The sequence below is a fragment of the Cibotium barometz genome, chromosome 34, assembly GCF_041138505.1.
Source record: "Cibotium barometz isolate CiBa-2024 chromosome 34, ASM4113850v1, whole genome shotgun sequence".
Lineage (NCBI taxonomy): Eukaryota > Viridiplantae > Streptophyta > Polypodiopsida > Cyatheales > Cibotiaceae > Cibotium > Cibotium barometz.
This window is the reverse complement of record NC_141079.1, coordinates 40,274,008-40,287,682: the sequence shown is the minus strand read 5'-3', so window position 1 is coordinate 40,287,682 and position 13,675 is coordinate 40,274,008. Positions and strand designations below refer to the sequence as shown.

Below are 13,675 nucleotides of genomic sequence, written 5' to 3'. Positions count from 1 at the left end.
GTTTCGAGTCTCAATGTGGAGTCAAGAAAGGATTCCTAAGTGATCCCGATGAAGGGAGAGGTAAGATCATACTTTTTTTGGTGGTAGCCATCTATATACCATGCATCATGAATCACAGAGACTCTGTCTAGTCTTGGGCATCTCCATGCACCCATCCCTACACTCATCCAATATCTGCGACTGTCTAACGGAGAGCATCTACCACCATTGGTGGTGCAGCAACAAACATGCTCAAGATGCGTGCTTTGGCATGATTTAATCTCCAACCCTTAATATCTTTCAGAAGTTGTCTTGAAAGGATTATAGACAATATAAAAGTCTACTCTTAAATTAGATGGCTCCCCATTTGGAGAACTGTAACCTATTTCTACAACAAGCCATAAAGTGATACAGGCAACATTTTTTAGCATTGGGCTATCAAACCTTTTTGGACTAATCTTCTAGGTAACGGTTGTGACAACCTTAATGGTATCAGATTGCAACAATCCAAAAAAGTAAAATGTCTAGTTTTTATGAGGAATCCAACTGTGACATCTGTTCTCCCACTAGCCTTAACAAATATCCACAGTCATGGTATCTTTAATTGATCCAATTGCCTCTTTTTCAATGCTTTCCAAACTAATCCTAGATAGGCATGGCTAGTACAACCGAAATTACCAAAAAAAAACTATAATGTTTGTACATGAATTGGCCATACAATTGGATTTCTCACAAGAAACTGAGCAACTTTCATATTTAGCTTTTCTCCGGATTCATTTATTAATGTATCCATCTAGGGGGGCAAAAATAGTGTACTTCCCTAGCCCGGATGTCGTGTACCCCCACCAATGGCTTGCATCTATAATCCCTGCATGATTCAAAGTCTCAATGCAGAGTCATGTAGGGATGGCAGGGATCAATGAGTGATCCAGACAAAGGCAGAGGCAAGATCATACTTCTTTGGCGATAGGCGATCTCATCAACACTATTAACTGTTTGACAACCTTAATGGTCTCAAATTGCAATGATCTAAAAAGGTAAAATGTCTAATTTTTCATGATGAATCTAGTCGTGGCATCCATTCTTCCAATAGCCTTAGTGAGCATCCATAACTAGAACATCTTTACTTAATCCAACCCCCCTTTTTAATGATTTTTTGGACTAATCCCAGATAGACATGGTTGTTGGTACATCAAAAATTCTAGAATGCCTATGCATAAACTAGCCATATGGTTGGATTCCTCACAAAACAATGGAGAAACTTTAATATCTAACTTTTCTTTGGGTTCATTTGTGAAGGTTTCCGTCCAAGGTGACCAAAGCAGTGTACACCCTTCGGTCGGTTTCAATACCCGTGTGCCGGGTTCCAAGGCTCGAAGACCATCTACCCAACCACCACCTTTGTAAATATATGAGCACCATAGAGACGATACAAAAGCTTATCTATCCTAGGAATTAAATACCTTTCTTTTAATGGTTTTAACTTATTTAATCCTCAATGATCAATACATAACCTTAAGGTACCATCTTTCTTCTTTTAGAAAAGCATAGGAGAATCCCAAGGAGATATAATAGGTTGGAGGAACTTATGTTCCAAGAGATACCTCAAATTGTTCCATAAGCTCACAATGGCTTTGAGAATAGATATCTTGTAGGCCCTTTTTACAGTAGGTTACACTCCTAGGATCAGCTCAATTTCATGATCCACTTCATGGACTGGGGGCATTTCTATCAAATCCTCAAGAAATACATTAGCATATTCACTCTTAAATCCACTCAAGGGCTCATTAGAATTCAACTCCTTGTTGCTATAACTAGATTAAACTTGATAATGTACATTTCTTACTTTTGTCTCAAGCCCTTAGGCATTCCAGATACCTTCACAAGTTGTAATGTAGGAGCTTTAGTCACTCTGATCCCTTGTACCATATTTTGGTGGATATCTATAACGATAATGGCCCCTTTGTGGCAATGAATATTGGCCTAATTTTGAATGAGCTAATCCATGCCTAGAATACCATCATATAGCCCAAGGGGAAAGACTTTGAATCTGCATTCATTTGCATTGTTGTCATGTTGCCATTTAGAGAAAACTAAATGTTCTGATGTGAGAAGCATGTTACCAATAGAAAATTCAGCTTGCATTGGTTTACCACTTCTTTGGTCTAGGCTTAACATGTGCCAAGTGATATGAACAAATGAGTACTACCAAAATCAATTAGAAGCTTAACTTAAATACCTTGGTAGTCCAATGTTGCTTGGATGATGGAGAATTGTTAGTTCCAACCCTAATGTTCCATCGTTTCATGCATTCTTCATGTTTCTTCTTCTTATACAAGTCTGTAATAGTAATGACTTTAGACATAGTTAATTAGGTTGGGAAGTTCCTTCTCATATTTTCCCAATTCTGAGGTAGGGATCCTTGATTAATTTGTACCAAAGTAGCAAGTCTCTGAAATTGGGGTCCTATGGTATACCTTGAGTAGGATGGGATGAAACCAGTGCATTGGGATATTCACTCATTATGTGCCCAAGCTACTAGCATCGAATAAAATTTCTCTCTCTTTAGTTGTTATAAATAACCTATCTATCTCAAGATTTGTCACTTCATGGACCCATATTCAGAGAGCCCTGGATCCTCCTCCTCTTCAACTTGGGCAATTCTTGATTGGCCAGACAGAGTGGAATTTCTCTTCAGAGGTGGGAGGAGAGAAATTCTTTGACTGAGACGTTTCCTTAAGAAAGGATTTAGCAAAGTCCTCTGCCATTCTTGCTTCTTTTGCAATGGAATCTGGCTTGTCATTCCTTACTCTATTGATTTTCCTTCTTGGCCAAGATTAAGAAACTCAAAGATTTTGTCCTCTTTATATCGTGAAAGATAAAATCTTTAGTAGAAGAGGGTGTTCATATATTCCCACACCTAAGTTGATCCTAATTAAGATGATTTGCTTTACATGATTTCTTCCAATTGGATCTGGCTATTCTAGTAAAATCTTTAAACATGATAAGGTCATCTTATTATTCTCATTATAGTATACTATGTAAAAATACACATCCATAGCATCCATCTAGTTTTGTATAGCTTCAGTCAGATTGTTTCCCTTTTCATCACACGAAATAGGGTAGGTTGCGATTTTTATAAGGCTTCATGAATCACAATGAGTAGCACACTATGGGTAGATTTCCCTGATCAACTCATGGTTTCTCTCAAGAAAAATAATATGTACAATCACTTAGCTTATAAAAGATAAGAAAATATCATCTTTATTTCATCAAAAGCTTTATTACATCACTTGGGAATTTCTCAACCCCTTGAATTAAATAAATGAAATTATATATTTGGTCCCACTATTACAAACTTACATAGACAAATATTTGCCTAAGGTGTACTAGCTTCTACCATGAATCTTATATTCCTGTACTAGATTTCTCGAGGGGTGCACTACTAAGAAACCCTATGTATCACACGCGTTCAAAGGGTATTTATAAAACCCCTTACCCGTGAATTTGTTATGAATAAAATGACCCCTTTTTCTTTATGGACTTCTTTTTTTTATAATCGATTAAAAAAACCCCTTCTGTAAATGTATTTATGTGATTTTACCCTAAATTTTTGAATTAAAAAACCCTTTCATTTGAACTCACATGCTATACTTACATATTTTTATCAAGGTTATTTTTATATAAAGAGATTCATAAATCTCATTAGTCATGCTCCTTTTCCCTCTCCATGATATCTCTCCTTAACCCTTATTGTATGGCCTTGTGATACTCTCTCCTTATCATGCCATGATAGTAGATGTGGTCGATGACTCAAGGAGGGGGAAAAATCCTAGTTTGGGGAATTAAAAAACTAAGAACACGATAAATTCATCCAAAAGTTCTAAAGTTCCTAAGCATAGTCTCATACAACCTAGTATGGGCTATGGGGGGATTTTTTTTTGCGAGCTTTTTTTGCCGAGCTTTTTGGAGCAATGAACAAGGAGTCCGAGCTTTGCAAAGGACCATGAACTTACTATGAGCTTTGTAAAGGACCAAGAACTTACTTACATATAAATAACAAGCTTTGAAAGATCAACAATATAAATTTCAATCTTTTGATCCACATCATACTTATTGATATAATTACATATATTCATATATGTAACTAAATTCATGCACCTCATACATATACACATACAAAATATACATATACATACATACATGCAAGAGCTACCTACATACATACTAACATATATACATACATACATACATACATACTTTCTTACTTACTTAAATATACATATACATACATACATGCAAGAGCTACCTACATACATACTAACATATATACATACATACATACATACATACTTTCTTACTTACTTAAATATAAAAAACAATCCTTTAAAGATAAAAAATATATATATCGATCTGTAAAGTTCCAAACCATGAAAATCTCGATTACAAAGTCTTTGATCCACATCATACTTATTGATATAATTATATATATACATATATCTACCTAAATTCATACACCTCATACATATACATATACATACATACATATATACAAGAGCCACCTACGCAGCACTAACATATATACATACATTGCATACATACATACTTTCTTACTTACTTAAATATAAAACACAATCTTTTAAAGATCAAAAATGTATATATCGATCTTTAAACTTCCAAACCATGACAATCTCGAATACAAAGTCTTTTGATCCACAAATTATAGCATTCTAATTATAGCATTCTTCTACATGTCATCCCGACCTAATGAGAAATCTCCCAGACATGCTTTGGCTACCTCCATGTCATTCTCTATCCCCATATAGTGCCTTTTTAACTCTTGGCATGCACGTCCCAAGCCTCCACATCCCGCAAAAACGTCCAAGACACTATCTCCTTCACTTGAGAAGGTCTCCACTAGCCACCTACAATGAAATACAATCATAAACGTGCATCTAAGTATTTTGAAAAAGTAGCTATGAAAATGACCAGAATGAAAAGTATCTCACCTAAAGAACATAGGAGATCTTTCTGCACCACCTCGAATGTAGCGCTCCAAGACCATTGTGCGTTGGAATGGATGCTTCTTATTCTTCTCAAAAATGAAATTTCGTTGAGCATTGAATAACTTCTTTGAAACATTTTGCCCAGCCTCACGATCAATAATAGGGACATGGCAATTTACTCGATAGAACATACTAAGCGCCAATGTATCCACCTACCATAACGAGAAAACATTATGTTTGGATATCCATACCACATAACATGTATACACAAAGGGAAATATTTCAGAGATTATGACTTACCCGTTCTCCATTGTCATACAAATAACTTGATTCCACATGAACAGACATTGTTCGATGCATGACCAATCCAACTTTCTTTCCCATGGAATATATTTTAGGAAGTTGATCCATTAGACTCAAACACACAAACCAACCCTCATCGGCCACAAACAAACCAACAAAACTGAGTGTGGCACGTATCAATGATGAAGAAACTTGATTCCATGAGGGACACCCATCTGTATCTACATCAACAACCTGTAAACCTGTAGGAAAGTCAGCCCATACGAGGCGAGCCACTGTATCTGAGGGAGCACCTCTATGAGATAGAGCCTTGGGAATCTTCATCAAGAATTCTTCCACACTACATAAAAGATTTATGATGTTTGATTTTGGTCAGTAGAACTTGGAAAACTAATTATATGGTGAAATTTTTCCTTTTACCTATCTGAGCCCTCCGAAAGAGTGTGGATGTCTACCAGCAATATGTGTGAAAAACATCTCTCACCTGCAAGTAAACAAGACAAAAAATGAGATGCATTTCGAAAGCACACACTTCTCAAAATAAATTTGCAATGGAAAGTACTCTTACTAGTCATGTCCATGATGTCACGTTGTCCTGACACCTCCCCCTCTTGAAGATGCTCTGGAGGGTCTCTCTCTTGATCTTCATTTGTGGGGTCTCCCTCTTGAACATCATGCATAATGTCAAGACGTCTCTTTGTTCGCCTCTCACGTTGCACTTGAGATGATGTAGATGTATGCTCTTGGTGTGATTGTGGCACTCGTGACAGTGGTGTGGATGGTTTTGGGGCCACGCGCGAGGATCCAACTACTGGAGACTGGGTCAAGATTGTTGGCTGTGGGGAAGGTATTCTAGAGTCTTCTTGAGTTGGGGGCTCTCTTTCAAGCTCAGATTGGCAATTCTTAAATTCTTCAAGAAATAGATCAAGATAATTAGTAAAAAGGTAAAAATTCCCATACCTTTTTGTATATGTATATGTACGTAGATGTATATGTATCTATGTATATGTATATGTACATGTATGTGTATATGTATATGCATATGTATATATATATGTATATGTATGTAGGTATGTATCTATGTATATGTATAGGTATGTATATGTATGTAGGCATGTGTCTATGTATATGTATGTAGGTATATGTATCTATTTATATGTATATGTATGTAGGTATGTATGTATTAAAACTTAACAATGTTTCTTTAAAATCTAACATGCCAAATCTTAAATGTAACATGAACTTTGTATGTATGTAGGAATTTAGTGTATGTGTGTAGGTATGTATTTATGTATGCATATGTATATATACATATGTATATACATATGTATTTGTATATGTATATATCTGTATGTATATGTATCTAATATGTATATGCATATGGATAGTTTACATATGTATAGGTAGGAAGGTTTACATAAACATATACATTTACATTTACATGCATACAATTCAGTAGGAAGCAAAAAAGTACCTTTTTCTAGGAGCTCCTCACTTGGAGGCACATGATTTAGAGGATAGTCCAACCACCAAGGACATCTCTTAAATTCCCAATCAGAAACCCCTCTCTCAACCCATTCCTTCGGGTACATTGTTTCCGAGGAATTTGGATCTACCCATTCTTTGATTGCTTCCGTCTCTTCGTCCATTAGACCTTGGCCAATGAGTAGCTGCACCCACCTACATGTCCAAAATAAAACAAACAGTACTAAAATATTTTTTTTAATGCGTATATGTATTTTCTGCAAAAATAGAATGGCATTAGAAGATATATACCTGTAGACAACCCTCTTTGCGGCATTCTCCACCTCAGGTTGCTTTTGGCCTTCCTTTACTTTTCCAATCTTTGCCCACACCTCATGAAAAGCCCATGGTATGTGTTTCGATCGCTCCTCTTGCACCCATTGCATAAATGGTGGGATGTAGACAACATCATCATATACCAATAAACCCTCCAAAATAGAGTCTGCCTCCCCTATTAGCTCTTCCCAATACAACTCTTTCTTCATATGCAGCAACGTCTTTTTGTTATCCCCAAACATCTCTGAAATTACCTTCTCCTTTGCCCTCCCGGTCATAAGCATTTGAAGCAATTCCGTCTTCCTATTTCAGCATCATACCAAAACCATAAGAGATTAGATATTAAGGTTAGTTTATGTTAAGAGAGGTTTATTGACATGTGACATACCTTTGAGTTGAAATCCGAGATATGGCGACTGTGTAGAGCTTTTCTTTGGTCAGAGCAACCAATCCCTTCTTGGACCAATCATAGTTATATACGAGTTGAAAGAATGCATCACCATTGGATGGGTTTGCAATTATGAGCATCTTGTACGCTCTATCTCGAAATGTTTGCTCTACACCACGTCTGGCTTTCTCACATTTTGTCTCATATTCTTGCAACCCCATGGCATGTCTATCAATGCATGATATAGCTTGCTTCACCGCATTTTCAAACGGTGTCTACGTATAACGAAAAGGACTCATTATCACTCACACGATTAAAAAACATTGATAATCCATTTATTAATAAAAGATGGGAAATGCAAACACTACCTTCCACACAAGCTGTGCCAAGATCGTAGCTGGAGCATTGTACCATTGCTCTCCACTTCGTCGCTCCAAACTAAGCTCCATTAAAGCCCACCTCCTTACGTCTTCACCAAGGTAGTCCAATATGGATGATTTGTCCACCATTCCAAATCGTTGAAACATGAAGATCTCATGTGACAATGTGGGTGTAACACTAGTCCGCACCAATCTGTGTTGTAAAGAGTCACAATGAGCTAAGAACTTAACCATGACTTCATAATGTCCATAATTAAGTAGAGAGAGATCACTTACTCATTTTGAGATCGCAAAGCCAATAGCAATTCTCCTTCTTGCTTCTTGTCCACGACCAAAAATTGACATTTGACCCGGACATGGCGTGAGGGGCTATGAGACCAAGCTAGAGAAAGCAAAATAAAGATATTACAATATATTACTTTTAATGTTGCATAAAATCACTCTATGACATTCAAAAGAACATACCTTCGCGCACTCGAGACATCCATGCCTTCACACGATGATTGCCATCCCATACAAGAAACTTCTTACCACTGAGATCCTCCCACTCAGTTCCTCTGATTTCATCCTCAAATCTCTCATGTTGTACCACCCAGTTTGGTCCCCATTCTTGCAAGTCTATTTGTGTGACCGCGAAATACATAGAGCTTCCTGGACGTGTAAGTGAAACTAAAAAAGGAGGAGATGCTTCGACATAACCATGGCAGTCAAAAGAATCACGAAACACCTCAAGTTGGGTAGAAACTGTACGGATGGATTCATTTGGAATCAACCTGCATAAAGGGACCAATGGGGTAGAGGAATTGCGTTGCACAAAAAACTTAGTGAATACATCACCAAGCAATCCCAATTCAATAGATTTTCCAAGAAGCCTTCTATGGGTCTCCCCTTGACCAGTACTAGATTCAGGAATCTCCGTGTGAGTTGGAGGAGGTGAGCTCATTTCGTTCTCCAACACAAGCACTTCTTCCTCATGACCAAGAGAATTATGCGCTTCTGTTTCCTCTCTAACAGGAGATACATGTGAGGACAAAGGTGTCCGTGATTGAGCTTCCTCGCTAAGAGTCAAACAAACACGCCCAGATCTTAGTGAGTATCCCCTGTTGTCTGTAAGACACACACACCAAGCCCAAGTAAGCATATCTAAAACAATAAAACACAATCTCAATAGAATCTTGGCTATTCACATCATATACCTTTCTTAGTCTTTGCCTGTTGTTTTCCTGCTTTTCTTGGAGCCATCTTCCTTTCTTTTGCCCTGAATATGAGTAGCAAAAAGTTTGAGCTGAATCACACATAAACCCTACTTCATGTATATAGGAAAACATCAACCTCACACACAAACATCTCCTACTAGTGTGTGTGTGTGTGTGGGGAGAGAGAGAAATGCATTAACATGAAGTGAAGCCACGGATTATATTGAAGAGTTAGAGTTGCAAAATGGGCTCTTCTGGTTAGAGTGCACATTTGAGGAGAAACCAATAAACCCGAGCTTCCTAGCTTAATACAAGAGCCATTGAAGGAGCTAATATATATTGGCTGTTCATGGTGGCAGTGATGCAAACCCATTGCAGTGTTTCGTCCGAGAGGACCATGATATAAGCGTACAAGGACATGCAGGTGCAAGAACCATTATGCAAGCCTTACTTCTACTAAGAAATGCACCCGAACTCGTCTGCCCATTTCTTCGTCATCATCATTACGATGATCCATAGCCAAATGTGAGCTCAAATTCATTGTGCCATATGTTCAAGCAATGCGTACAAGAAATGAACCATTCAAATGGGACTTACACGACTCTCTGTTGTGTGAGCTTGTGCTTTAAAGTTTCCTATTCCTATTGGGAGAAGTAAAGGTAAGCCTAATGTATCTTATATTTGAATGGGAGTAAAGGTGCTAAGCCTAAGGACGTAAAGGTAAGCCTAAGGTATCTAACATTTCAATGGACGTAAAGGTAAGCCTAAGGTATCTAACATTTGAATGGGAGTTAAAAAATTCTATGTTGTGTATAAATTCACAAGACCTCTATGCTATGTATATATTATATGGCTAAAGGTTCTGGTAGAACTAAAGTACTTAATGTTTATAGGAAAAGGTAAAAATAAGGTACCTAACATTTAGGTTCCTTTAGGTGCCAACCCACCCACCTCCCCTTTCCTATGTACATCTTGATGCTTCCACCCCAGGCAATGTGCATTTCAACCTTCCCTGCACGCTCCCAAATGCAATGGTCGCTCGTGCATTTCCACCCCCCGTGATAATATTTCCTCTAGTTACCACCTCCTTGAACATGATAGCTCAGATCTATTCCTGCATCAAGCATTTAGCCAACATCTTTGCTATCATTGCAGTTACCTACTTTTGAGGATCAATGATTCCTAGGCATCTTAGTGCTATTAGTCTAGAACATATAGACCATTTAACACAAGGCATTGGCCTCTTATAAACATTATTTCTCCAGAAGAATGCCTTGATGGGATCGAGAGATTTACACCAATGTCCTTTCCAAGATAGGGTAGAAAAATTGAGAATAGGGGATAATAAATGCTTTAATCACTCTAATCATCCTACCCATCCGAGAGAGGCAATAAAGCATGGCCATTATCTAGTTTTTAGCTAAACCTTCTACATGGGGCACGCTTACCCTTCCAAATGCAATGGTCCCTCGTGCATTTCCACCCCCCCGGCAGAGCCGGGGGATGGTCTGCGCTAGCGCAGACCATCCCCAGGCTCTGCCGGGGGAGTGGACATGCTGGAGGAGAGGCGATGCATGCTGAATTAAGTCTAATTACACAGTAAGCCCTAAGTGATTTACAGACATGAATGCTTGTTGTTGTTAGGGTCATCATGAACTCTCTGCACTTACAGCTGTCAATATCTTCATGTTCACACCCTCATTTTGGTTATAAGCTTCATGATGATGATGCAGTGGGGGTTTTTTGTAGGATTTGGTGGCAGCTGGGACAGATACCTCATCCATCACTAGTGAGTGGACGATGGCGGAGCTACTGCAGCACCCAGATGTGATGGAGAAGGCGAGAGATGAGATGGACAGTGTGGCGCTGCCCCGCCTCTCCTCCAGCATGTCCACCTCCCCCGGCAGAGCCGGGGGATGGTCTGTGCTAGCGCAGACCATCCCCCGGCTCTGCCGGGGGAGGTGGACATGCTGGAGGAGAGGCGGGGCAGCGCTGGCCAATAGGGGCCGCATCAAGCCTCCTAGCGCAGACCATCCCCCGGCTCTGCCGGGGGAGGTGGACATGCTGGAGGAGAGGCGGGGCAGCGCTGGCCAATAGGGGCCGCATCAAGCCTCCTCACCCGTCCGTCCGGCTGGAGATTGTCCCGGACGGGCTCTCTCCCGAGGCTGCAAACTACAGCGACCTCTTCGTCACGACTTCGGTCATGCAAGAAGGCCTGGAGCAGCTCATCCAGAGGCTCGTCGATGAGCGTAAACCGGCCACGTGTATCATCTCCGACAGCATCATGGCTTGGACACAGGATGTGGCTGACAAATTCGGCGTCCCAAGGCCACAGCGCTGCCCCGCCTCTCCTCCAGAATGTCCACCTCCCCCGGCAGAGCCGGGGGATGGTCTGCGCTAGCGCAGACCATCCCCCGGCTCTGCCGGGGGAGGTGGACATGCTGGAGGAGAGGCGGGGCAGCGCTGCCTTCTCAACATGTTGTCCGTCTCCTCAACACCATCACCGCCTACGAAACATGTTGTCCGTCTCCTCAACAGCATCACCGCCTACGAAAGCGAAACGTACACCTCCAACGAAGCCGCTGCCGGCGCACAGAAAAGAAGAACAGAGAAAAATCGAGAAATGAAAAAAAAAACTCACCTCTTCTCTTGCATTCGTCTCCCTGCTTGCTGAATTGAAAGTATCCTTCATGTACCCTAAATATCTCTTTTCTTCGTGTACCCTTTACACTAAGCACCACATATGTGTGTGTGGCCTAAAACATACTTAGCCTAAAAATAGATACATATACACACACATATAGATATGTCTAAAAATGTATTAAGCTATATTAATATAATAATATAAATATAAACATGTGTGTATGTGTATTTACATATATCCCCATCCGGGGTTCTTAGCCTAGAATTTATACAATATAATAATATAAATATAAACATGTGTGTGTGTGTATTTACAAAGAGATAAGCTTTTTATTAAAATAACACTTAGAATTAATAAATGTATGTATTTGTGTATTTTTTTATATATTTGTAGATACATATATATTTGTATATTTTTTAAATATAAACATGTGTGTATGTGTATTTACATATATCCCCATCCGGGGTTATTAGCCTAGAATTTATACAATATAATAATATAAATATAAACATGTGTGTGTGTGTATTTACAAAGAGATAAGCTTTTTACAATATAATAATATAAATATAAACATGTGTGTATGTGTATTTACATATATCCCCATCCGGGGTTCTTAGCCTAGAATTTATACAATATAATAATATAAATATAAACATGTGTGTGTGTGTATTTACAAAGAGATAAGCTTTTTATTAAAATAACACTTAGAATCAATAAATGTATGTATTTGTGTATTTTTCTATATATTTGTAGATATATTTGTATATTTTTTATTAAAAAATTTGATCGTGGTCATTCTCAATCGTGATTGCTCCACCTTGTTTTATCATTTCAACCACCTTTGTGTATTTTTCTATATATTTGTAGATACATATATATTTGTATATTTTTTATTAAAAAATTTGATCGTGGTCATTCTCAATCGTGATTGCTCCACCTTGTTTTATCATTTCAACCACCTACATTCTCAATCGTGATTGCTCCACCTTGTTTTATCATTTCAACCTCCATCATTCTCAAATCGTGATTGCTCCACCTGTTCCTTCGTTTTTATATTTTCATTTCGCATTTTCGTCTCTCCTATCCTTTCTGTTTCACATTTTCGTCTCTCCTGTCCTTTCTGCATCTTCATATTGCCTTCCCTATGGAGCACACTGTTACCTTTGAGTGGGAGCTTGATGGCAGTAGCAAAAAATCTCAAACTTTAATACTTCTCCACCACCAGACCACGCTTGTCAGTCACGGATATCTACAAGGGTTTTTGCCTTCTTCGCACGCCCTTTCGGGAGTGAAAGCTACTAGGACCGATGGAAGCCTACAGGAAATCATCGCTCATTATGATATGGAGGGCAATAAAAACTACCTCATAGATATTTCTCAAAGTAAAACATATATGCTACACTGTAGTCCTCTTTGTGCTGCTGATAGTCTTGATTCTAGTGCTGACGACATTGCCCAAGATGTCCGACATTTGGAGAGTTCAGTGGATAAAGAATTAGGGACACAAAACACCCATGTTCATATCTCGAGCTCCTCCTCTGAGAGTGACTTGAATGGCTCAGCAACTATTTTGCAACCAGGTGAAGGCACAAGCAATCCAAAAGGTTCAAAGCACAAGATCTCTGAAGATGAATGTATTGCTTCAGAGAGTATACTTTCGGTTCTTCGTAAGAAGGAGCAACCTTCTCTTCTGCGTTCATTGTTGGAAAAAGTTACTCGAGTCATCCAAGTCCAGGAGGTGCCAAGACATTATGATGGTGATTCCATCCTAGAGTTTCCACCAACATATGGCAAAATAGGAAATATGGATGGAATGGAGCAAAAATATGATGGTCACCTATGGACACGTCCAGTAACATCAAACATGTCTGTAAGTTGTACCGTGCGTATTAGCTATTGTGTTGGTACTTTGGAGTGCCATAGGCTCAGCTGTCCTTTTTACTTGAACAATAAAAGGTATAACAACACCTTCTTTCATG

At 38.9% G+C, this 13,675-nt stretch overlaps 2 protein-coding genes across 2 annotated transcripts; both read right to left on the bottom strand.

Moving 5' to 3' along the window:
- Positions 1 to 4,632: 4,632 nt before the first annotated feature.
- LOC147619019 (uncharacterized) lies at positions 4,633 to 7,972 on the bottom strand. The gene is made up of 9 exons (XM_086774522.1): positions 7,845 to 7,972; positions 7,477 to 7,751; positions 7,065 to 7,391; positions 6,763 to 6,968; positions 5,857 to 6,198; positions 5,709 to 5,772; positions 5,286 to 5,628; positions 4,989 to 5,197; positions 4,633 to 4,904 (listed from the first exon to the last, which is right to left on the bottom strand). Exons 1-9 carry the CDS (start codon positions 7,923 to 7,925, stop codon positions 4,727 to 4,729), a joined length of 2,025 nt encoding a protein of 674 aa, XP_086630648.1. The 5' UTR covers positions 7,926 to 7,972; the 3' UTR covers positions 4,633 to 4,726.
- A 240-nt stretch (positions 7,973 to 8,212) lies between these two features.
- Positions 8,213 to 9,120, bottom strand: LOC147619018 (uncharacterized). The gene is made up of 2 exons (XM_086774520.1): positions 9,053 to 9,120; positions 8,213 to 8,963 (listed from the first exon to the last, which is right to left on the bottom strand). The coding sequence occupies exons 1-2, from the start codon at positions 9,096 to 9,098 to the stop codon at positions 8,308 to 8,310; spliced, it is 702 nt and encodes a 233-aa protein (XP_086630646.1). The 5' UTR covers positions 9,099 to 9,120; the 3' UTR covers positions 8,213 to 8,307.
- Positions 9,121 to 13,675: the final 4,555 nt, after the last annotated feature.